General features: G+C 50.3%; 6 protein-coding genes across 7 annotated transcripts; 3 read left to right on the forward strand and 3 right to left on the reverse strand.

Annotated features, from left to right (window-relative positions):
* Window positions 1-4,377: 4,377 nt before the first annotated feature.
* On the forward strand, window positions 4,378-5,441 carry PV10_01706 (uncharacterized protein; the record flags this gene model as incomplete). The annotated part of the gene is made up of 2 exons (XM_016365937.1): window positions 4,378-4,694; window positions 4,787-5,441. 2 exons carry the CDS (start codon window positions 4,378-4,380, stop codon window positions 5,439-5,441), a joined length of 972 nt encoding a protein of 323 aa, XP_016229586.1.
* Window positions 5,442-5,802: 361 nt separating this feature from the next.
* PV10_01707 (uncharacterized protein) lies at window positions 5,803-7,487 on the forward strand. Its single transcript, XM_016365938.1, has one exon. It carries the CDS (start codon window positions 6,103-6,105, stop codon window positions 7,339-7,341), a length of 1,239 nt encoding a protein of 412 aa, XP_016229587.1. The 5' UTR covers window positions 5,803-6,102; the 3' UTR covers window positions 7,342-7,487.
* Window positions 7,316-8,815, reverse strand: PV10_01708. Of its 2 annotated transcripts, XM_016365939.1 has the most exons (4): window positions 8,432-8,815; window positions 8,190-8,318; window positions 7,845-8,096; window positions 7,316-7,760 (listed from the first exon to the last, which is right to left on the reverse strand). In XM_016365939.1, the coding sequence occupies exons 1-4, from the start codon at window positions 8,543-8,545 to the stop codon at window positions 7,482-7,484; spliced, it is 774 nt and encodes a 257-aa protein (XP_016229588.1). In that variant the 5' UTR covers window positions 8,546-8,815; the 3' UTR covers window positions 7,316-7,481. The 2 variants fall into 2 exon arrangements, with proteins under 2 accessions (XP_016229588.1, XP_016229589.1); XM_016365940.1 differs by having other exon boundaries at window positions 8,190-8,815.
* A 150-nt stretch (window positions 8,816-8,965) lies between these two features.
* Window positions 8,966-10,203, reverse strand: PV10_01709 (uncharacterized protein). The gene has a single exon (XM_016365941.1). The coding sequence runs from the start codon at window positions 10,011-10,013 to the stop codon at window positions 9,282-9,284; it is 732 nt and encodes a 243-aa protein (XP_016229590.1). The 5' UTR covers window positions 10,014-10,203; the 3' UTR covers window positions 8,966-9,281.
* A 3,500-nt stretch (window positions 10,204-13,703) lies between these two features.
* Window positions 13,704-16,585, reverse strand: PV10_01710 (uncharacterized protein). The gene is made up of 2 exons (XM_016365942.1): window positions 15,907-16,585; window positions 13,704-15,844 (listed from the first exon to the last, which is right to left on the reverse strand). Exons 1-2 carry the CDS (start codon window positions 16,068-16,070, stop codon window positions 14,140-14,142), a joined length of 1,869 nt encoding a protein of 622 aa, XP_016229591.1. The 5' UTR covers window positions 16,071-16,585; the 3' UTR covers window positions 13,704-14,139.
* A 2,714-nt stretch (window positions 16,586-19,299) lies between these two features.
* Window positions 19,300-22,043, forward strand: PV10_01711 (uncharacterized protein). Its single transcript, XM_016365943.1, has 15 exons — window positions 19,300-19,461; window positions 19,512-19,565; window positions 19,620-19,814; window positions 19,861-19,914; window positions 19,964-20,038; window positions 20,093-20,173; window positions 20,226-20,342; window positions 20,396-20,474; window positions 20,541-20,661; window positions 20,715-20,767; window positions 20,824-20,831; window positions 20,882-21,207; window positions 21,269-21,333; window positions 21,405-21,668; window positions 21,726-22,043. The coding sequence occupies exons 1-15, from the start codon at window positions 19,351-19,353 to the stop codon at window positions 21,830-21,832; spliced, it is 1,710 nt and encodes a 569-aa protein (XP_016229592.1). The 5' UTR covers window positions 19,300-19,350; the 3' UTR covers window positions 21,833-22,043.
* Window positions 22,044-22,257: the final 214 nt, after the last annotated feature.

Below are 22,257 nucleotides of genomic sequence, written 5' to 3' on the forward strand. Positions count from 1 at the left end.
TGCCTTGAGAGGGGCTACCTTCTTAGCAGGACAGGATCTTCTTCTCCTTGTTTCTCTCTTTTCCTCATCCTCATCCTCCTCCTCCTCCTCCTCCTCCTCCTCCTCCTCCTCCTCTCTCACTGGATAGACAACAGAGATAACTTGAAACCTGAGGGCAGTCAGGCTATCATTTATTGCGCTGGTAATGTAAAAGAAAGAGGGGGAATGGGAAAGAGAGAGAAGGGCGAGGATTTGCCCATACGCTTCCTGCAGACCAGTCGACACGGCAGTCAACTGCGATGGTCTGCCGGCAGCGTGTGGACCAAAACCTCGCCCTTCTCCCCATCCCCTCTCCCTCTCTTTCACATCACCACAACATTTGCACTGGTCTGTTGTGCCGACTCCCCCATAACGGGAAGTGTCTACGCAGGACCTCGTCCCTGCGCTGGTTCGGAATGGGTGAGCGTTACGTCTCATTCCGAGTTGAGACATTGTTGGGCTGGCTGCCTTCAACTGGAGGAGCCGCGTAGGCAGGGTTGCCCTTTCTCTCTCAACAGCTGCAGCTCTCTTGTCCCTTCCGTGATGGATCGACAATGACAACTTGACGTGCTAGATGTAACTCCCAGCAGATCGTTGCTTCCATAGGACGGAGCAACCTCTGCTGAAGGCTGAGATTTGTCCTGGCTAATAGTTGGCATCAACTGGTGAGACTGACGTGCAGACTGCCGTGGCGGGAGCTATTGCATGCACTGTCTGGCTAGCCGGGATAGGATCTTCTCCTTCTGTCCTCAGATAGACAACAGAGTACATAGTCCATGAGAGGACATGATCCGACAGCGGGTAAAATCCAGTAGAAAACATGACCCAATAGAGATGACTCATCCTTGGATCTGAATCGTTTCTCAGAAACCAACCAGTCACCTCCATAGAGATTTATGTTACTCCTCCTCTTCATCACAGCCGAGATGGGAATTGATGTGTTATACGACCATAGTCATCCTTGATCGAACAGAGAATCGCGCCTCCTCGTTGTTTGGCCCTCAAGAGCCTTGGCTTGGATTCAACTTGGGTGGCTTTCCCGGATTTGATTTGGACTTTGGCTTTGGAGTCGAATTCGGCTGCAAGGCTGAGTTTGGTGCCTTTGGATTGGTGGATTTTGCTATGAGATTTGTATTTGCTGGCTTCTTTGTGGGTTTGTGGGCCAACAAAGTGGAAGAGCTCTTTGTTTTGTCCGAAGACTGGTTGCCGGAGGCCAATTTAGGAGGCTTAGGCTTTATCCCATTGTTGGAACTCTCTGGCTGTCTTCGAGAGACAACAGAGGAAGAAAACTTGGGTTTGGGAATTTTCTGATGGTTTGTGGGAGTTGAAGTGGATGGAGGGAGTGGTAATAGATCGGTGGCTGCGTTTGTCGGTTTTGTGGGGTTGGCCACGCTGGACTTGATCTTTGCTGGCTGCTTTGTGGCCTGCATTCTCGCACTCCATGCCTTTATTGATGCAGACTTCCTTGATCCCGGCATCTCCGAGGTTTTGCTTGCAGTAGCTGGCTTTTGTGTCTTTGTTGACGAGATTGGGGCTCCTTTGGCCTTGTTGACTCCCTCGCTGGCAGAGTTGCTCGCATTTCGAGGTCCCAGTTTGGGGATCGATCTTCTGGACATGCCCGACCTTTCACTTGCCACCGCAGTCGAAGCATTACTTGACAAAGTGACAACGGTGCCATAACGACTGTTCTCTTCTGCTTTTATTGCATCCCAGAAATTGCCACGAGATCCTGTACTTTTCGTTGTGTCATTCGACCTTTTCGCTTCTGCAGCCTGTAAGTCCTCCCAAAACCTGCCTTTGTGGCTTTGACTCGATCGAGAGGGCGCACCGACGACCGATCCATAACGACTGCTCTCTTCAGCCTCAATTTCGTCCCACAATGTTCCCTTTCCTCTTCCTGCCAAATTGGCCACTGGCTTCAGCGGGCGAGTCGGCCCAGGGCCACGGCTCTGTTGCCTTCTGGCTTCTTCCTGTGCCAAATCCTCCATAAAAGACTGTTGCTTACTGGTGATGCTATCGCTGACCATCTTCTGTGGATCAGAAAGAAACTGTTGCAAGAAATCCGCACGACTCAATAGGTTTTGGGCGGAGGACGATGTCAGGAGTTTGGTTACCGCCTCAGCTCCATTTTTGAAGGTTTCCTCCTGTTGAGATGGCTCAAAGAAGGAATCAAGGGTAAGACCGGACAGAGACGACGAGATGGTCTTTGCCTCCTTTCCAGCCTCGGTGCTGGCTCTCTTAATGTCTTCCGTTTTCGACTTGAGAGCTTGTTTGTTGATACTGTTCCAGAATTTCTGAGGGAGGTCACCATAAAAGATGTACAGAACCATGGCAAGTATACCCATTGGCGCGAAGATTTGCAAAAACTCATACCATCTGCTAGCTTGAATGGGGACTTGCAAATGCCCACACCCACGGAGCACCCTGCCAGATCTGTATTTGGTCATACCAATGTCAGCCGGAAAGCCGCCCCGTTGCAGATACTGTTCCATAAGAAGGTCCTTCTCACGCCAACGAGCGTTCAACCACAACTCAAAAGCTTTGTCATTGTGAAGAGGAATGTCCTTGATTGCAAAACGACGCCAATGCATACTCACACTCTTGGGTGGACGGCCCTCGAGGTAGCCGGCCTTGAGAGTAAAAATATCCTGCGCATACTGCCCTCGAGGCACCCCTTCATAAGCAACCGTGCAGTCATACAGATAATCAACGGAACCCTTGAGTTCCTCGAGGCAGAACTGAAGGCCAGTGCTTCGCGGTAACAAGACGTGCTTTGTGTCTGGAACACCCGTTTTCTTTGCCCAGGCGGCGCTTTTCGCTCGAGTACTGGGTGCTAGATTAGTTCCTTCTGGAAAGAGTAGCAGCCACATAGGGTCTGTAAGGTTATTCAATCGCTGAAGGGCGCTGGCCATATTTGGTTTGTCTTGCTCCCAATTTCTCTTCAGAAAGATGAATTGACTAAGTTGCATTCCCCAGCCCAGGATCGGTATTCTTTTGAGAGATTCTTTAAGGATAATGTACAGGCGACCATGCATCCCATTACAATATGCAATCCACCATAGATACAGCCAATCAGTATAGATCTGATGATTTGCGACGAGGACAATGCGTTCAGGAAAATCAAGGATCAAGTTACCATCAGCAGACTTGAGGAGTTGACCTCGAACCGATGAATCGCCAGACACTATAACTTTGGTTGGAGCGAAGGTCTGGGTCAAGGTCATTGTCAGCAGCCCAAAGGACTGCTTGGTGAAAGCAATCCATGCGTTGTACCAATCCTTGTTAACCAAATACAATGGTGAGCCGAGGAATTGCGAGAGATTGATAGCTAATGCTCCCGAGAGGAAATAGGTCGACAAAGCCAGCGCCCTCGAAGCGACCGAGTATTCTCCTTTTTTCAATGGCACGCGATCAGGGCGCGAGGCTCGGGATTCGAGTGAGAATCCGGCAGCGGGTTCCAGCGCTGGGGCTTTGGAAGAGACAGACATGTTTGATGATCAAGGAGGTGGGATCGTGGTGGCTCTGACGGTCATGATGCTTTCTCGAGCATCAAGATGCAGGGTAACAGGATATCATGGACTAGACGGAGCCTGGTGACACAAAAATCATGATTAATTGAGTCAGCCAAAGGATAATATGAAGCAATTTCACAAATTGTGGTCGACGCCACCTCTGACGTATATAGAGGGTCTTGGGAGACAGGGATCCAATCGATGGATGGACAGCTCTCACCCTCAGACAATGGAGGTGTGTAGATGGGAGAAATGAAACACCCATGAAGGCCCATACCCCAAACTGTGGCTCAATCTTCACCAGGACATGCTCGTAAGCACATACAACACACGACACTGCTATCAAGTAGCAGGTAGATTGACAAATGAACAGAGTGCCCGCGTCTGGGTCGATGGGTCAGATAACCGGTCCGCAGGCCCCATAGGAGGATGGAAAATGGCCAGATCCTGGTCTAAATTGTCGATGAGTGCCACTAACAAGGATCAGTGGATGGGTCTAGGGGCATTTGAGCCGTTGAAAGTTGTAGAGTTGTGTCCAAAACCTGAAATCAAGATAGAAACCCTGTGTGGCGGTGCGGCCAGGACCCTGGATGACGTTCTTTCCTGGTTGGGTCTCCATCGGGGCCACGCCTTCTGCTGTCAATCAACCCTCAATCCCCCTTGCATCGAATCAATCCACAATCCACAATCCACGTCTAGATGACCATCAGTGAACCATAAGAATCTAGCTTGATATACTTGACATCACATACATTTCCTTTTCTTTCATAAGATCGGGCTCCTCGAACCACTTCTACTCGAAACCCATCTACGTTTCAGTCCTACAGAGACTGGGTCAGTTGTCTCAATGCCTAACGTATCCTTTGACGTCTTCTTTGACAAGGACTTTATTAACATCACTGCCACTCGAGGGACGACTGCTCCCAAGGCCAAACCCGAGTGGAAAGTCCGTACCGCACCAAAGTTGCCACCAAAAGAGAAACCTCAAGAAGCCAACACCACCCCAAGACCCCCTCCGAGACAGAAGTTGACCTCTACTCGTCAATCTCTCGCCCCCAAAAGACAGGCTTCTGCCCCTCAACAGGTCTCTCCAGACACCTCAGACGCAGCTTCTCAGACCGGTGAACAACCTCGACGAAAGCCACCCAAGCTTGGTCCTCGAAAGTCAGCCAGTCAGCCACCACCATCTAATTAAACATGGCCACTCAATGGGTTTTGGACAAGATCTCGGATGCTCTTGCTCCGACAGTGTCCAGTGGTGTTGCAACTGCGGGATCATACACTGGAGGCGCCATCAGTGCAGTGGGAAATAGTATCAATGGAATAGGTGAAGGAATCAACAGATCTATAAAGAGATATGGGGATGGAGTTTTGGATTATGGGAATGGCGTCATGGACTGGACATCAGCTACTGGAAGTCGAGCTCAGACAGCGAGTAATCCTCTCGGCCTCAGCTCAGGGACCACCCAGGGCAAGAGGATGGTGACAAGCCCTCAAGTTTATCGTGCATCACAGCCCAGCAGCAATGCCTCTAAGGCACTGATGACGACTAACAAAACTGTTAATTCTCAAAAAAAAATCGAAGGGGGACAAACCAAGAAGGCTCTCCCAGGGCCAGGAGCAACTTCTGCGGGGAAGAAACAGGTTGCGACTGGGAGCCGCGGGGCTCCCACAACCGTGAAAAAGACCGAGACCAAGGCACCTGTCAAGAAGCCTGCTGTTGGTACCAAATCCAACACACCCAATCCTGGAGCAATGAGACAGTCGAATACAAAACCGGGCGCTGGTACGACAAGGAAAGCTGCCCCAGTCAAAGCCAGCACTGCGTCTGTTCCAAAAACATCAATCGCAAAACCACAAGGCAAAATCAATCACACTGCAGCAGCCAATCCTTTGGGGCTTTCATATTAGTATAGATGATATGTGGTGTGGTATTTAGGCCATATTCAAGCATGAAATGAATATCAGAAACAAATTTATTTAGTTACTTTGTTCAAGCCAGCAAGAATAAAATGATTGTCTTAAGGTATTTACGGATTGCTTCCGGGAGGCTCAAGCTTGCTCCTCGTCTGCTCCCCGCTCCCCACAGCCTTTGCTCATTCGCAAACCCGAGCATCTGCCGAATCATGTTCATATCCGAAAATGAATAGGCCGGGCCACAATCCCGAGATCTCCTCATTGCCTTGTCATCAATGCGCCCTTGCAGAGGGGAGGATAGCTCTTATGAGGAGGTTTGTTGCTGTATGTGACAAATGTGGTGGATATTAGATACGCTCTACTTCCTTGGTCTCTGTATATTACTTTTGCTCACCTCCACTTCATCCGAAGAACAAATGTACATAGGTAGTACCTACTTTCTATCATGACATGAAGTCGAGCATCAATCATCGTCGTCATGTCATGTTGAATCACCAGTTCTAAGTAATCCGATTAACCACCCCAGTCAGTCACTCACTTAACCTACCAATTGGACACTACTTAAGTACTACTTACACAACAAAATCTACTCTACTCTCATCCTCCACGACACCCGGCCAAGTAAACATCCACAACCACTGAACTCAACACCACAATGACCGACATAACCCCCTTCAACATCAATATCCCCGACTCCTCCATCTCCGACCTCCAACAACGTCTCTCCCTGGCGCGATTCCCCGACGAACTCGACTCAGCAGGATGGGACTACGGGGCACCTCTGGCGGACGTCAAACGCCTAACCGCATACTGGAAAGACAAATTCAACTGGCGAGCCGCGGAGAAAAACCTCAATCTCATGCCCCAGTTCACCACCCCAATCTCCGTCGCTGGATTCGACCAACCCCTGACTATCCATTTCATCCACCAGAAAAGCCCCGTTGCGAATGCAATCCCCCTTCTATACGTCCACGGCTGGCCGGGTTCATTCTATGAAGGATCGAAGATCTGGAAAGAATTGGCCAATCCGTCACCATCATCCGAAGCACCAGCATTTCATTTCGTCGCCCTCAGTCTACCAGGGTATGGCTTCTCATCAACGCCTCGAACCAAAGGGTTCGCACTCGCGCAATACGCCGAAACCGCACATAAACTGATGCTCAAACTCGGGTACGACGAATACGTGACCCAAGGCGGCGATTGGGGATATTACATCACACGCACCATTGCGATTCTCTATCCTCAACACTGTAAAGCCACACACGTGAATTTCGACCAAGGCGAGGCGCCGTCGTGGACACAGTTTCCCGGTCTGGCGCTCAAACACGCCGTCACGCCGTATACGGAACGAGAAAAGAAAGGGCTGGCGAGAACGAAATGGTTTCTCGAGGAGGGGAGTGCGTATCGTGCGCAGCAGAGTACCAAGCCTCAGACGCTGGGATATGGATTGACGGATAGTCCGGTGGGACTGTTGGCGTGGATTTATGAGAAGTTGCATGATTGGTCGGATGGGTATCCTTGGACGGAGGACGAGGTTTGTACTTGGGTGAGTATTTATTGGTTTTCAACCGCAGGGCCAGCGGCGAGTTTGAGGATTTATTATGAAAGTACCCATGAGTGGGATGATCCACAGAGGAGGGTGACCAGAGATAGGACGAGGCTGTGGGTTGGTGGAGGTGTCAAGTTGGGCTTGACGCATAGTCCTGGTGAATTGAGGGTTTTGCCCCAGACGTTTACGCATACACAGGGTCATGTGGTCTTTGATAGGAGTTATGATTCTGGTGGACATTTCTTCGCCTTTGAGAAACCGGAGCATCTCATCTCCGATGTCAGGGAAATGTTTGGCAAGAATGGCGGTGCTGCAGGAGTAGTCACGGGAAAGGATGGTTATTGAATTGGCTATGGATCATTCTTTGCCTATCCTGCTCATCTCAATTCCTAGTCTGTTCATGGTCCCAATTTGTCTTGGGTATGTCTCTATATTTCTCATCTTTCGGGGGTATACACGACACCAGGTCATCTCACACTCGATCATCATAATTTTCCCTCGGTTGCTGATCTTCTCTTCTCAACTGCTTCTCTCAAGATACTGATCACTTGGGCAGGATCCTTGGCGCCAAAGACAGCACTTCCAGCAACGATGACATTGGCTCCAGCATCCGCAGCTTGGTCGATGGTGCCCTCGCCCAGGCCGCCGTCGACCTCGATGTTGAGGTCTGGGTATTTCTGTCGTAGCGCCGTCACTTTGGGTAATTCGCTGGCCATAAACTTCTGCCCGCCAAAGCCGGGGTACACTGTCATGACAAGGACCATCTGGATGAGAAGATTGGTTAGATGAGAGGTGATGAGAAGGTCTGAGAGCAGGACCAGAGTAAAGTAAGGTGGATGGACACATACATCAGGAAGTTCGTCTTTGTTATCATTCTCTAGAATGTCCCACAGTACATCAACACTGGTGTCAGGTTTGATGGCAATACCAGCCTGCATGCCGAGAGAATGGATGTATTTGATGAGCTCTTTTGGCGAGGTAGGCCGTTGTGTATCTTTGTCTTCAGGTTGAGTGGCTGCAACCGACGACACGGCGGCTTCGTAGTGGAAACAGTACAGGTCGCAGCCGGCATCTCGAAATGTGCTGGCCCATCGGTGTGGCTGGACAGATACATGTCAGCGTCCATTTGAGGGGTGGATGGGTGGTTTTGATTTGGATGCATAGATCTCATATAGGTCAGAATACCAACATACCTCTGAAATCATCATATGGCAATCAAAGGTGCCTTTGCCATTGGCTGTCTTGGGCCGTTCGACGTGTGACCGGATCTTGGAGACAACAGGGGCGCCAAAGGTGATATTGGGTACGAAGTGACCGTCCATCTATTTCTCAGAGCTTGTCAGCCTAACGATCTTTTCTTTGTGAGGATTTGATAGTCTTGGGATATGGATTGATAGGTGGATTGGCTTCACGGCGGGACTGGACGGAAACGTACAATATCGACATGTAGCCAGTCTGCCCCCTCACCAATTGTTTTTGAGCATGCTTGCCCCAACGCCGCAAAGTCGGCGCTCAGTATCGACGGGGCAATGATAGCTGTAGGAGTCATGTTTGGAGATGTGGTGGTCGGGAGATATGGTGCTGTGAAGGTTGGGGAGGGAGGGAGGGGCTTGTTTCGTCCTGGCGATTCTGCAAACCGGGAAGAGATGGGAAGGAGGAGAGAGCTAGAGAGAAGATGATGTCTGTAAGGAGGATGAGAGCAGGTTCGGAGAGCGTGTTAAGAGCTCTTTACCAGTTCCAATAGACGCAGTTCAGACCAGACAAGTCATGAAAGGTTGTCTGATGTTTCGATGTTTAGGATAGACTCGGAACAATTTCCCAGTTGGATGTGGGGAAGAGAGTGGAGGAAAGAGGAAAGAGCGTTGGGCGTGACCCCTCCAAGTGCGTCACCCATACAAAGTTGAGGAAGGATCGATCGCAGTTGCGGGAAGCGAACTGCGGCATCTCCCAAAAGGGTAACGCGACAACATCCTTTGAAGAATATTCATACTGTCAATACAGACTGTTCAACTGACTAACTACCTAAGTTGTTGATGACGATAGCGAGTGTAGGTCTAGTATCAGTACATGTTGCGTCGCGAGACATACCGGCAACGAGGGGACACGCCGAGTATTGGGCGTCATATGGTACATCTATCATTTGTCCAAAACCCTCATGTTAGAACGATATCCATGTCCAAGAACTCCAAGCCAGAAAGCAAAGAATGATCGTTTCATTATCATGTCGTGATTCGTATACAACCCGGTTGCTCCATTTGGTATGGAACAGGTAAAGGCAACGTGCCTCAATAGTGCATGCAGTGGGCACACATTTGCCGAGTCCTCTCATGTCGACAATCGGGGGTGAGAGGCAAGAAGTTGTTGCCTGAGAATGAAGTGCCCGTGCAGACCAGATACTGGCTCGCTGTGACACTCTGGTAGCCAACTTCCGTTGGCTCATCCACTTCCAAACATGAGAACAGGGAGCTCCCAGCCATGACCTCCAGGTCATCGTCTGTGTGATGAGAAGATGGTTCACTCTCGATCTGGCGGGTAGTAAACTCGGGCCACTGATTTGGATCTTCATCATCGGAAGCAAAGGCGAGCTCGACGTCATGGATTGCCGCTTCCACCCCATACCCAGGCTGAGGCTGGCCAAAGTCATCGGCCATCATACGAGCAATCAAGGGGCCTTGGGCTTCCCAACTATTGCTGATGTCCTCGTGGGCACTAAAGCATGAGTCGCTGGTGCTGACAGAGGAGGGGCTGTAGGGGTTATTGGTGAATGCCACCAATGGTCCGGGAATAATGGCTTGTCCCTGTTTCTCATTGTAGTTGTGCTGATTGGGGTTATTCTGTGCTGGTTTGAAGCCACAGCAGCAGCTGCGACAGGTGCAACCGCAGCGATGCTTGTCGCGGTCATGACAACAGCCCTGGACATTGTGGTTCCAATCGTAGTTCTTTTTGGCAAATGCAAAGGCAGGAGCAGAAGCTCGACGGTGGTCAAGAGTAAAGGAACGCTCGGTAGGCCGTGACATGATTGCAAGGGGTTCCGGCTTGACCGAGATGATTGTGGAGCTCTGATGGCTTTTGTTTTTATGCAGGAACAAGGAGGGATGATGTTACAGGTCTGGATGGCAATGTAGAAATGTTCAAATAGTTAGTAGGCCGGTATTATATGTTGTACATGAAATTTGAATCGCACAGAGGTGCAGAGTAAGATGGTCGAGTTCCAAAGCAAGAGGAGATGTCTCATCGAGCAGTGAGGAATAGAATAATATAGCTTAGCTACATTACCAGTTCGTCGTGGCCGACTGGGTCTCTGAAGGTGAGTCATTCCGTCGATGGTCAGGTGCGAGGCATCTACGGTCCCCCGTCAGGCATCACATGAGATTGACGGGGAAGCTAGTCATGGAGATCCGAGAGCAGAAAGCTACGATGCCCTCGGCTGTGATGTTCTAGGGCCATCGACCAGTGAGACGAGTAGTTGATGACATCTTGCCGAATTTTAGAAAGTACCTGGCAGATGAACGCACGTTTGACTGCTGGGGACCAACGGTAGCGTCAGCAAATAATGGGGCTACATCTATTTGGTTCAGGACCATGTCACTTGGTACAAGATGAAACCTTGAGAGCGCGGATAGACTTGACGACACGGAGTCGAAGACGCGGGAAGTCGATGGCTGAAATGAGAAAACGCCGCGAAAGTCCCTTGGGCTATGATACTGTCCACTTGAATCTCTCGTAGAAACCGGGCGGCTTGGAGGGGGCGGAGCGGATTTGGGGGTCACGAGGTGAGTGAGCTCCACCTTGACCATGTGTGCAGGTCTTGAGACGGAATTACAGTACAGAGAAGAGAATATACATCAAGGATACTGGTAGAGAGCCAATCCAGCCGTTGAACCGAAGCCATTTCCGCCCTGACAAGACATGGAGACATGGTCGTGGAGAAAGACGGGGGAGATCTGATATCCTTTTGAAACCACTGAATATGCAGGGTCAAGGCACGAGTTCATCAGGTGATATCGGATACTCGCCCTGGTCAGACTTTAAATGAATTTCAATGGCGAATGAAGCAATCCTCGCCCGAACTCGCATCACGTGTAGACCAAAGGACCATCAACTTCCAATTCGAGACACCGGTTTCGGTAAGAAGTTGTGGGAAGGCGCGACCATGTGTTGCTGCAGACGGAGCACGGAAGGTGCCCGTCTGCCGTGTCTATCAACGTTTGGTTTCGAAGAAGGTGCGAACGGGTCGCTCTTTCCTTCCTTTCACTCTCCCATCTCCTCACTTCCTCGTCTATACATGCATTCTTATACAGCCACGACACGTTTCTTGTCTCGTATATTGCGTTCATGTCCATGCTTCGCCTCGGTCGCTGTTTCCGAGGTACATGTGTCAAAATAAAGTGTTCAATTGAGGGTGAACCCTCTCTCCATTCGAGGTGGGGATCAAAACATGCATAGCCACGTAACTTGTTGTAAGGACTATAGTTGCTGCCTCCTGTTCATCCATGATCCTTGACTCCTTGCCAGGGAACAACCCGACTTGACAAGTAGTTACGATCCCTCGCATGTACTGTAGCACGAGTAGTTGTTGTCCCCATCGACGATGCTAGAGCCGACATCAACGCCAAATCATAAACGAGTAGAGGGGGGCCTGAGAGTCAAGCTCGTTCCGGCTTTGGCTCCAACTGACCACCATGCTAGAAAGCAATCCATCCAAATCCACCCATCCTCGTCATCCCACGTCTCCACCAGGCCACTTGATCTCAGGCCAGAGACCTTCCATCCTTCTAGTGTCGCGGCAGACACCTTCTATGCATTCAATCCCAAACAGGGATCTCGATTGCATTCCCCCGAACAAATCCACTACTGTCCGACTGAGTAGTCACATGCCACCTGATACCCGCTGGACAACCTGTCGAAGATGCCGTCCACCCGTACTACCGAGATCAGGGTTATCATGATTGAGTTGAGGAGGTTCTACCCCCTCCTCGGCTTCCCAGTGAACAGGAAGCCAGACTTCGTTATTGCAAACGCATTTAGACCTTTACCAGCCGTCGGCCGAGGGTAACCGTTGCGGAACTATGCGCACACTTCTAGCCCAAAAAGCATGAGTCCATCCAAACGAAGTGAACTGAATTCTACCCCACTCTTGGCTTCTACCGCTTGCATACGAGACTGATCAGTCCGCAAAACCCATCGGCACCACTGCAGCGAACGCTCCTACCAGGCCCCCTGGTCTCCCTCCGCAGCCCGCAGCCATTTGGGACTCGGCTGTGTCTCTGATGCGGCGAGTGATGCCAAAGTTCCAGCGCTCGAGGGGCTAGTGAGTTCGCATACTCAGGTCCGGCGGCTGCTCTACTTACATACCCTAGAAAGAGACTTACTCCGTACACACTATCGTTGGGCACTCTCGATCGTCTAACATCTCAAGCAGCAGACATCTCGATCACCTCACTTGGCGACAGACTTGGATTCAACTGGCGCCATCCTCGGTGATACCAGTAGTAAACTCCATGATCCTTCTCAATTCCTCACACTTGGACAAAATAAATGTATGACCCTATTGTGTACTTTACACCAAGAAGCTGTCGGCTTTCGTCATCATGCATCGAGTCTCGTATCGCGGTTGTAACTACCTAGTAGCTTTTCGTAGGAACTGACAGAAGCCCACGATTCATTGCTTGGATTAAGCCCCCATCTTCTTGTTTTCGTTGGTAGCGTGCACGGAAAAGCAAGTGTGTCAAATCATCATCTCGTAACCAATCTACATCGTCGTCATCTCGGCGGCCTCCGAAATGCTATCGACGATCAGCTCGTGCACAAACCCACCTCGGCATCTGTTCATTATTGAGGTCAGACCGACCAAGCTTGAGGAGTCACTGGAGTTCCGCACCAATTATTCGACCAATTTCACGTACAAAGTGTCCTTTCATGGGGGAGATTCAATGGATCATCATGACTTATCATCGTTGCCATCGAGACACGTCGAGCTCGATAGCTCGAACTTGAGAAGAAAGGGCAATTCCTATTTCTTTGTTTGTCACCTACGGAATCGGCCCCATGCATGCATTCGCGAAACCATAACCACCAGTGTCACCACCTCCTCCACCACCACCACTCTCATCATCCATCCACAGACTTTCCTTCCGGGCGGGTGTCCAGGCACTTCCGGCATCCGTGCCCACTCCACCTGAAGCCTCCAGGTAAAACATACCTAAACCTGTAATTCTTTGATCCTTCAATCTGTTGTCAAGTGTACACCTATATGCACACGCACGCCTCATCCTTTGTTTAGTGTTTCTCTAAAAGTCAGTAGCACAACGCCGCAACTGCAGTGATGAGATTCGTGAACTCATGGTGACCTATCACCGTCTCGCCTTTCCTTAATGAGCGTAGATCAGACAAGCCACTAAATGAGGAAACTGGACTTACTGCAAGGACGCATATGCGCCAGGTAGGTATCTAACGAGTTTCCCAGCCTATGCACGGTAGCTGACAGCGAAGGTTTGGTCTGGGCGGTCAGTCTCAGTCTCAGTCTCCGTCTTTGTTGCCTACTCTGGTTCCGTCCCTCCACTTACGGGTTACTCAGCAGAGTGTACTAGATAGATGACTAGTGAATTACTACTTACTACTTTACTCGATAAGTCTGGCTCGCCTCCTAGGGGATTTTGCTTAATCATGTCTCCCAATTCGTAAACACAATGAGATTTAGTTTCGATGTGTAAACATGATAGTATTTGGTGGTCATGGTCACATTATCTATTTCCGACAATCGTCCACTATCTAAGTAAGTGGTTATTAGTCGGAATGTGCATTTTTGTGTGCACGCTAAGGTATGCTGATTCGTCACTGCAATGACGGTCAGGTATCTCATATCTCGCTCGTTTTGAGAAGAGAGAGGGAAAAACAGAAGGATGTCAGGAGATTTTGGCCACCTTGTTTTCGACCCTGTACGTGACATGATTCGACCCTTTAGGATGTGTGACAAAGCCAAACTGGTCAATCTGTTCTGGCCAAGTGCTTAGGAATCTCAGCCATTATGCATCATGCCCTTTCTTGCCATCATAATTACCGGTGTTCAAGAATAGTGTATCTGTCATATCTTCGTCAAGTGGATTGTCAAGAGGCAAAGTTTGGTGTGCTGATAATATGGAATTAAACCACCTCGGAAAAGTATCTTTTGCTCGTGTGCCGCCCCCCGGGGCTCCTCGGATCTGGAGGCATCGGACCCGAATGATGAACAACATGAGGCCTGAAGACGGCATCAACAGGTGGCATCCAATCATCGAGACCCAAGGGAAAGTACTCATACAATTGTTCGGAGTTTTCGCCCTCGGATTTGAAAGACATGCCTGAATTCATGGCCACTAACTCGGGCCGCGTTTGTGGCTGATGAAGTTGTTGGTGGTGGCCAGGCGCGATCATGGATCCATTCGACGAGGGCACTGACGTATGAGACATTTGATGAGAATGCATTCGAGGCCTAGCTTGGTTAGGGGCAGTTGGCTGAGGAGGTGCGTTCATTTGAGCACTTCGTCCTGGAGACGGGTGTTGATGTGCACCCTTGTTCAACAGATTAGGTGATGGATTCGAGGTGGGTGGCCGCGATGAATGTCGTGAATCTTGATTCTGATGATATGGAGATCCTTCATCGTCGCTCCCAAAGTGTAAACTCATTGGGCCAGTAGTGGGCTGGACTTCTGGAAACGTAAATTGGAAAGGCGGTCCGCCTGGGGTGGGTAGCTCAGGGGTCACGCTTGGGTCCTGCGTGAAAGTGGGCATCAGAGGAGGATTCATTGATGCAGAATATGAGGGGGCGACGAGAGGATCGTTTTGGATCTGCGACATCCACGCGCTGGTGGGATCATTGTCCTTAAAGTCGGCTGGGTCATATCTCAGCCCAGCCATCTGCGGGTTTTCTGACGGAGGAGTTTTGACTTTCGGAGCGGACGTGACCTGAGGCACTGAAGTTTGGCTCACACTAGTTCGACTCGCGCCTGGCAGATGCTTCCTGGCCGTGGAACTGCTCGATAGTGGAAGATCTTTTCGAGAGGCAAAATTGCGTGGGCTTCGGCCTCGGACAATAACAGCCCCAGACCTAGCCTCTGCAATTGAAATTTTCGTGCCCGTCGACAAAGATGCCATGATCTTGAGGTGGAGGACAAAATGTTGCTGTAATTCTTTCCGTCGACCATTGTTAGCAGTGGCTATCCGAAATTGGAGTCTCTTCCATTGAATGGGAAAAGTGGTGAAGTCGGTGTCAAGATCCTGCCCAGACATTTTGTCTAGAGGGATTGTGGGAGGTTCGCGCTCTCCTTTGTCATCTGACTTTGTGCCTTCGCCACTCGCAGGGGTCTTCCAAGGCACGGATATAATTTTCACCGTATTGTTTTCGACAGACTCGGTAGCTGAAACAGCCAGTTCGAGTTCATAGATGGGAATTCTAGACCCGTCGTCGGTGAAGACATATCTCAAGTTTCGAGGGAGAGTGACAGAACCGGTGATCTGGAAAAGATTACGTCTGTAGCATGTGAGTTCTGGTGGAGGTGGAGGGGTGTCTGCAGTAGCTGGCCACTGAGATTCGGCGAGAAAAAACATGCCATGTAGTTGAGCATTGATATTGACTGAGGTGCGACGGAAAGAGTCGTCGAGGAGGGTGAAGTTGTAATGCGGCATGTGGAAACTGAGGTATTTGCTGTCGCGATCGATGGAGGGACTGTCTGCATTGGTCTCAGAGGGCATTTGTTCAAACTGTGCTATGGTTCCCTCTGCGAATGGATCGTCGAATCCAGACGAGTATCGCTTGATCATCGCTGAATGTTGGAGTCCAGATGATGGAGCGAAACCGAGATCATCACCACTACAATTGTCAGCACCAAGTCTCGAGCAAGAAAGACAAGTATGCGCATCCAAATTACCTACCTCATGTATGGCTCCGAGTCGAAGTTGGAGTACTGATCTTGCAGGTCCATCACTGACGGCACACTCATGTAATCGAGATTCTGCAGATTCCCGCCCTGAAAGGGCATGGGACTATGTAGATAGTTCATTGCTAAGGGGTCGTAGCCGTCCATCGCAATGATCATGCATGTACCCAAGACTGTCGAGCGAGTGGAAATTGCGATCAGCGCAAGCGGTGTGGGTTGGCGACAAAGGTGTCGATGGTCTAGCGGCGGGGAGATATATGTCTGCGTGTCTGCATTCTTTGCAACAAAGAAGTTTTTGCTGAAGCAGCGCCACCGCGTGAGTAGAAATGAGAAGCAGGAATATCGATGAGCCGAACTGAGAAATGGTTGATCAGCAGCGAGGAGGCGACACTGAGACTCGGGGGTAGTTGAATCGAGTTTAGGTGGGCCGAAGAGGCGGCGAAGGCGGGAGGGCTACTGGACCCGATTCCGGTATTTAGAATAAGGTTGCCCTCAGGTCGACTAAGTTAAGTAAGTGGAGAGAGTTCGAGATTCGCTCGCGTCAAATACAAAGCAGTCGAATTCACTGTTGGGAGTGGAAGACGGAGGGAAGCAAGTCTGTGAAATTTAGAGGAGGATGACGAGAGGAAGAAAGACAAGAAACAGTGTGTGAGCAGGCTCGAGCCAGCCGGTGGAGCAGGAGAATTGAATAATTGAGAGATGTGACAGGTATAGGTAGATAGATGGGTATTGAGAGGTCAATGCTCCACGAGCCGGGCGGGAGCTGTACGGATATTGAGCATTGACGACAGGCGACTCGACGAGCAAATGACCTGATCCCAACTTGGAGACAGGGAAGAACAGCCAAGGACATGGACAGCTAGGACATCCAGGACATCCACCGGTGGGCGGCTTGATCAAGGCGAGGTGGTGGGGGGGTTGTGGATGGGGGAACTTTGGAAACCAGAGAGGCTGGTTGGACTCTGGAGCCACTCGCACCGGTAGAAGCACCAACTTGTCTTCTAGAAGAAATGGGGTACACAGGGGTCTGTGCAGTGCTGCTGAGGTTGTTGGTCTGCCGCAAAGAGAAGACCGATGGAGCCAGAGACAACTAGGGGGGGGGGGGGTTCTCTTCTGGGGGGACACCTCCTGGCGTCAGGCTAACGACTATGCGTAATTGACTTGGGACATCCCTCGATGCTTGTCCGCATATGCCTACTCGTACGCAGACGCCGAGGCATGCAGCTAGTCCTCCGTCACGGGCGCCAATCGTTTACCTGATGATGGCCTGGGAGGCACTCTTTGTTCCCTTTAAGAATCCACCCGCCCTTGGCCTTTGCCGACCACGCATGTGCCAATCGCCAGTTGACGATGCATAAGCCTGGAGGTCGGTCACCGCTGAGAAACGCTTGCCGTGACCAAGGCTTGAATCGTGACAGATTCTCACAGCCGTCAGGTCTCAGGTCTCAGGTTTCAAAGTCTCTAAGAGGCAACAGTAAAGTTTCTATGACGAACCATCCACAATCTCGTAATGAGGATCGTGGATCTCTAAGCCTCCTGATTCAAAAAAAAACTTTTCAATGCCTTGAACAGTCTGTACAGTTTCCTACTTGGGTGGCCGGCGTTGGCCCTTGTGCGACTCTCCCTTTGTCAGGACGGTCAGTTGTCTTTGACAAACGTGCCGTGCCCTACTCAGGGACCAGTGTCATGCTCGAGACGTGGGACAAGCCCATGACGACTTAAAAATCCAACCAGAGGCCACCCATGTTCGGTCAAGAGTTGGCGTATTCACACCGTCTGGCAAAACCCGGCAAGGCGACAAGCCATTGACGCCGTTGAATGCATGAGAATATGCAAGAGAAGCTGTGGTGGAAACTTGGAAGATCCTTAGCTGGAGCCACTTGCTCAATAGGGCTGTGGGCTCCGAGCGAGTTCAGCCATTCGACCCATTGAAGCCATTTAACCCCAGCCCTCAATCGCCCCCGGGACGTCGGCCACCCCTCAATGACCGACCACCCAATTGTTAGACTTGGAACCATTTAGTGGCCAACTTGGGCCTAACTTCCCGTGTTGTGCGTGTCTCATGCGCTGATCATCGCGTTGCCCGACAGGGGGGAACGTCTGACACGCAGTTATTAGCCTCGACTTACGCTTGTGGCTACCAAGTTTGGGAAAGCCCGAAGGCCCCTCGGCCCCCATCACTGGCCTCTCGCCCCTCAGACGGATTGCCCTCCTACTGATCCAACGGTCGAGTCTCCCTCCCTCGCCTCCTCTCTACAAGCGTGGCAAGTGAGCGCAAGTGAGGGTATCATACGTAACTGCCTAGGCACATGTGCGACACGACTACTGGCTCCGACTCGTTGATCTTCCGCTAGACTTCGATTAGCAAGTTTATGAAATATGGGGACCTGTATAGAAAGAATAGTCGTTAGAAGAGTCGTTAGAAGCTGTGGGTGCTAGCTAAGACCTCGGGACCATCGCCCCGCTAAGGGCCAAGTTTTGAGCGAACGTGCGATACGTTTCTGTATCCCCCGTGATTCCCCTTACATCCGCGGGACGTATTGACCCCAAAAGCCAAGCGAAAAGGTGGCCAGTGAGACAGATCTATCTTCCTGTTCAAACAGTAAGTAGAGTGTACTTGAGTTGATGATAGGTCAAAGTGATGGAAAGAGCCTCTGTGCCTGTACCCAGATTACGGCATCAGCTCTGAGTAACTGCATCATTTGATCTGAACCGCGACTATGAACAGGACTCGTCTGTAGCAGTTCAAAATTATCGACGGATACTAATTGGTTGAACGCCAGTCGCTCAAGGCGTTGGTGTCTACCATCATGATTATCTGATGATGCCCAAAACGTGGATTCATTCAGATGGCGTTGATAAACGTTCTCCCACATGGTAGGAAATCAGATTGTGAGCATATCTCCATGCTAGCCCACTATTCCCTATCCCATCACATTGTTTCTGACACATCATGGCCTTTCCACCATCATACAAAGCTCGTGTCACCTTTGGTATCTCGGTGATGAAAAGGTACGGCTCTCTTGTGAACTTGACGGATGTCTGTCTACCTGCCAGCTATTAAAACCCCCTACCATTGTCTGCTCCCATCTTCACCGAATACCTTCAGTAATGTGTGCATTGAGAGTTTGGGGACTTCGGGCTCTGAAACCGCGTGCGCTCGCAATGCTCCGGACCGAGTTACGGTCCGCATCATCTGGGCAGCGTTCGGACTACGACCACCCATGATCTTCCAACCTCAGTCTAGACCTAATGAGACCAGTATCTAGAGACCGAGCAGAAACACAGGACGACTGTTCACTCACTCCCCCATGGGGTGCTCACTTCGATTGAGGGGACCCCACAGCGAGTACTTGTATCCTCGCAGCCCCCCTTTCCGCTGGTATATCTGATGAAGACCAGAATCAATCCCCTTCTTACTCGCCAATAACACATCAAAATGTCGGAAAACAAAGAGGTCATGGCTCAAGAGAATGAGCATCAAGCTCGGGATTATGGTGATGAGGAATTGGCACCGCATATTCACACTAAAACATATCTGGTCTTACTAGTACGTCCGATAGTGCCTTGCTCCCGTATGCTCATACTCACTGCGACCAGTCCATGTTTCTTCTCAGCTTTGTTGGAGTCCTGCAGTTGACTGCGTCTGGTGCAGTGAGTTCAACTCCCTCTTTATCATTCAAAGAGTCTCACTCACGGTGACGATAGTATTCGTCAGTTGTTGCGTCCGTCGTCGGTGGTGCAGACAAGGCTAGCTGGATGGTGGCTGGTATCCTTCTTCCCATGGTCGTGTTAGCTGTGCCAGTCAGCCAGGCCGCCGACTATTGGGGCAGAAAATGGTTCCTCATCGTTCTCAACGCCATGGGAGCCATTGGTGCTCTCATTACGTCCCGAGCGAATTCTGTGAGTTTGGTAAACTTGTGATATGACCGCCCCTGACGACCTCCAGATGAACATGGTGATTGCTGGTCAGGTAATCATTGGCCCGGCCTTTGCAACTACAGTACGTCTACAATTATGTCCTAAGCATGTACAGGCTGCTCACTCCATAGGCTCTTTGCTTCGCCGTCGTATCTGAAGTGCTGCCTCATCGCCACAGAATGAGCGCACAGGCAACCCTCAGCCTTGTACGTTACTTCTTCCACCCCCAACCGTCTACCCTGACAAGATATTTCTTCTAGGGCAACGGTCTCGGTGGTGTTGCGGGTCTCACTGGAGGTGCTTCACTCATCCAGACACATGGTCCAGAAGGTTTCAGAATCGTGAGTGTCTGATTACTTACGTTCCAAGTCATGGCGCTGACTCAAGTGTTAGCTATGGTACATTGCAGCAGGGCTCTTCGCGCTGGCGTCCGTGATTTGCTTCTTCTGTTATAACCCGCCTCTGCGAGAGCTGCAATCAACTTTGACACTCAAGGAGAAATTACACTCGGTAAGCCAGTCAGATTTGTGCTCTACAACCGTGCTGACTGACTTCATGCGCAGTTGGATTGGATCGGCGGCGCACTCCTGGGCACTGGTCTCACTTTACTCTGTATTGCGTTCTCTTGGGCCAACAATCCCTGTACGTGGCTCCTTTTTACTGTCCACTATCTTTAAAGAAATGTTTACTTACGGTTTGTTAATCTAGATCCTTACGATACTGCACACGTTCTAGCCCCGCTGTGCATTTCGATCGTCCTCCTAGCAGTATTCAGCGTATACGAGTGGAAATTCAAGACTGATGGCATGATGAACCACCATCTCTTCGCGTAAGAGTCGATTACTCGGGCCTTTATCGAACAATGGGACTGACTGTCTCTAGCCAGGATCGTAATCTCGCTGTGGCCCTTATTGGTATCTTTCTGGAGGGACTCGGTAAGCCTTTTTTCCCAATGCTCGTGATAATGCTCAAAACGCTAACAGGTCAATAGCTTTTGTTGTAAGCATTCATTTACCCAAAGAGCTATCCGCATACTGATCTGTCACTAGGCCGCCAACAACTTCCTGGCCTTTCAAGTCAGCGTACTCTATGTGACTAGACCTATTCTTATTGGAGTCAACTTTTCAGTCTCCTTCATCGCATACATATTTGCCTGTATTGCAGCAGCCATGATCTGCTACAGATTCAAACAGCTGAAATTTGTCGCTGCCGCCGGATTTATGTTCTTCACTATATTCTACATCTGTATGGCAACGACGACGTTGAACAGCAATCGATCAGTTTGGGGTTTCCCCGTCTTCTTTGGCGCAGGGCTTGCATGCAGTCTGAACGCTCTTATTGCGGCAGCTCAATTCAGTGCCCCTCCAGATCTCATGTGAGTTTTATTCGCATCTCTTTTCCTTTTTCATCGATATGACATACTTATCTGATGCTAGTTCTACCACGAGTGGATTAATGGCCGCCTCGCGCGGAGTAGGAGCAACAATCGGCACGGCAATCTGTGAGTACCGTCTCTCCACCTATTTCAGTTCCATTTGCGAACTGCGTGGGCAGTCAACTAAGTGGGTACAGGTATCAGTATTTTCTCGTCAAGGCTATCGACGTTGCTGCCTGAGAGAATCGCCAACGCAGTGATCCCTCTCGGCCTCCCCACCAGCTCTCTCCCTGATCTGATTCATGCCCTGGTCGCGCACGATATGGAATCACTGGCAGATGTCCCGGGCGCAACACCTGAAACCATTCAAGCCGCTGTGACAGGAATGAACAGTGCCTACCTAGGATCATTTCGAAATGTTTGGATCACCGCAGCAGCTCTTTCGGGTGCAGGAGCCCTCAGTATGTGGCGGAACCCATTATTACTGCAAAGATTACTTGCTGACCCACTTCTTCCAGCTGCTTTATGCATCAAGGATATCAAGGAGAACTTCAATCAACAAATCGACGCCCCGGCAGAGAGTGAAGAAGCCCTTTACGGCGAGAAAGTTCGACAGACCGTCTAGTTTGACCTGATTCTCGAGGTGACCTCACATACTTTTAGCGCGGAAAGATGGTGCCCTGGCACTTCTCGCGTTAAAATTCTTCTCCAGGGTTTCAAGCTTTGCGGCAGGGTTGAGGATACAATGGCCATTGTTAACATCCGGGAAACTAGAAAGACAACCTAAGGGCATGAATCCAACAGCTAGTACTATGAATACCAAGAGGTCTTGTCCATTTCTGCTACTACTGCTGTCATCCTTTTTCGTATTATAGGCCAGTCTACAACTGGTCTGTCCCCTCCTCACTAAGACCCGAACTCTGATCTGGAATGGCTGGAATTGCGAACGCGGTCAATCGAGCCCATTGAGTAGGACTGGTGTTCCTCCAGGCATGATTGACTGCTCTCTGCACGGCCATATCCCCTGGTTGCAAGAGACGTGTCTCTCCA

This window comes from Exophiala mesophila, assembly GCF_000836275.1.
Source record: "Exophiala mesophila strain CBS 40295 unplaced genomic scaffold supercont1.1, whole genome shotgun sequence".
Taxonomy (NCBI): Eukaryota; Fungi; Ascomycota; class Eurotiomycetes; order Chaetothyriales; family Herpotrichiellaceae; genus Exophiala; species Exophiala mesophila.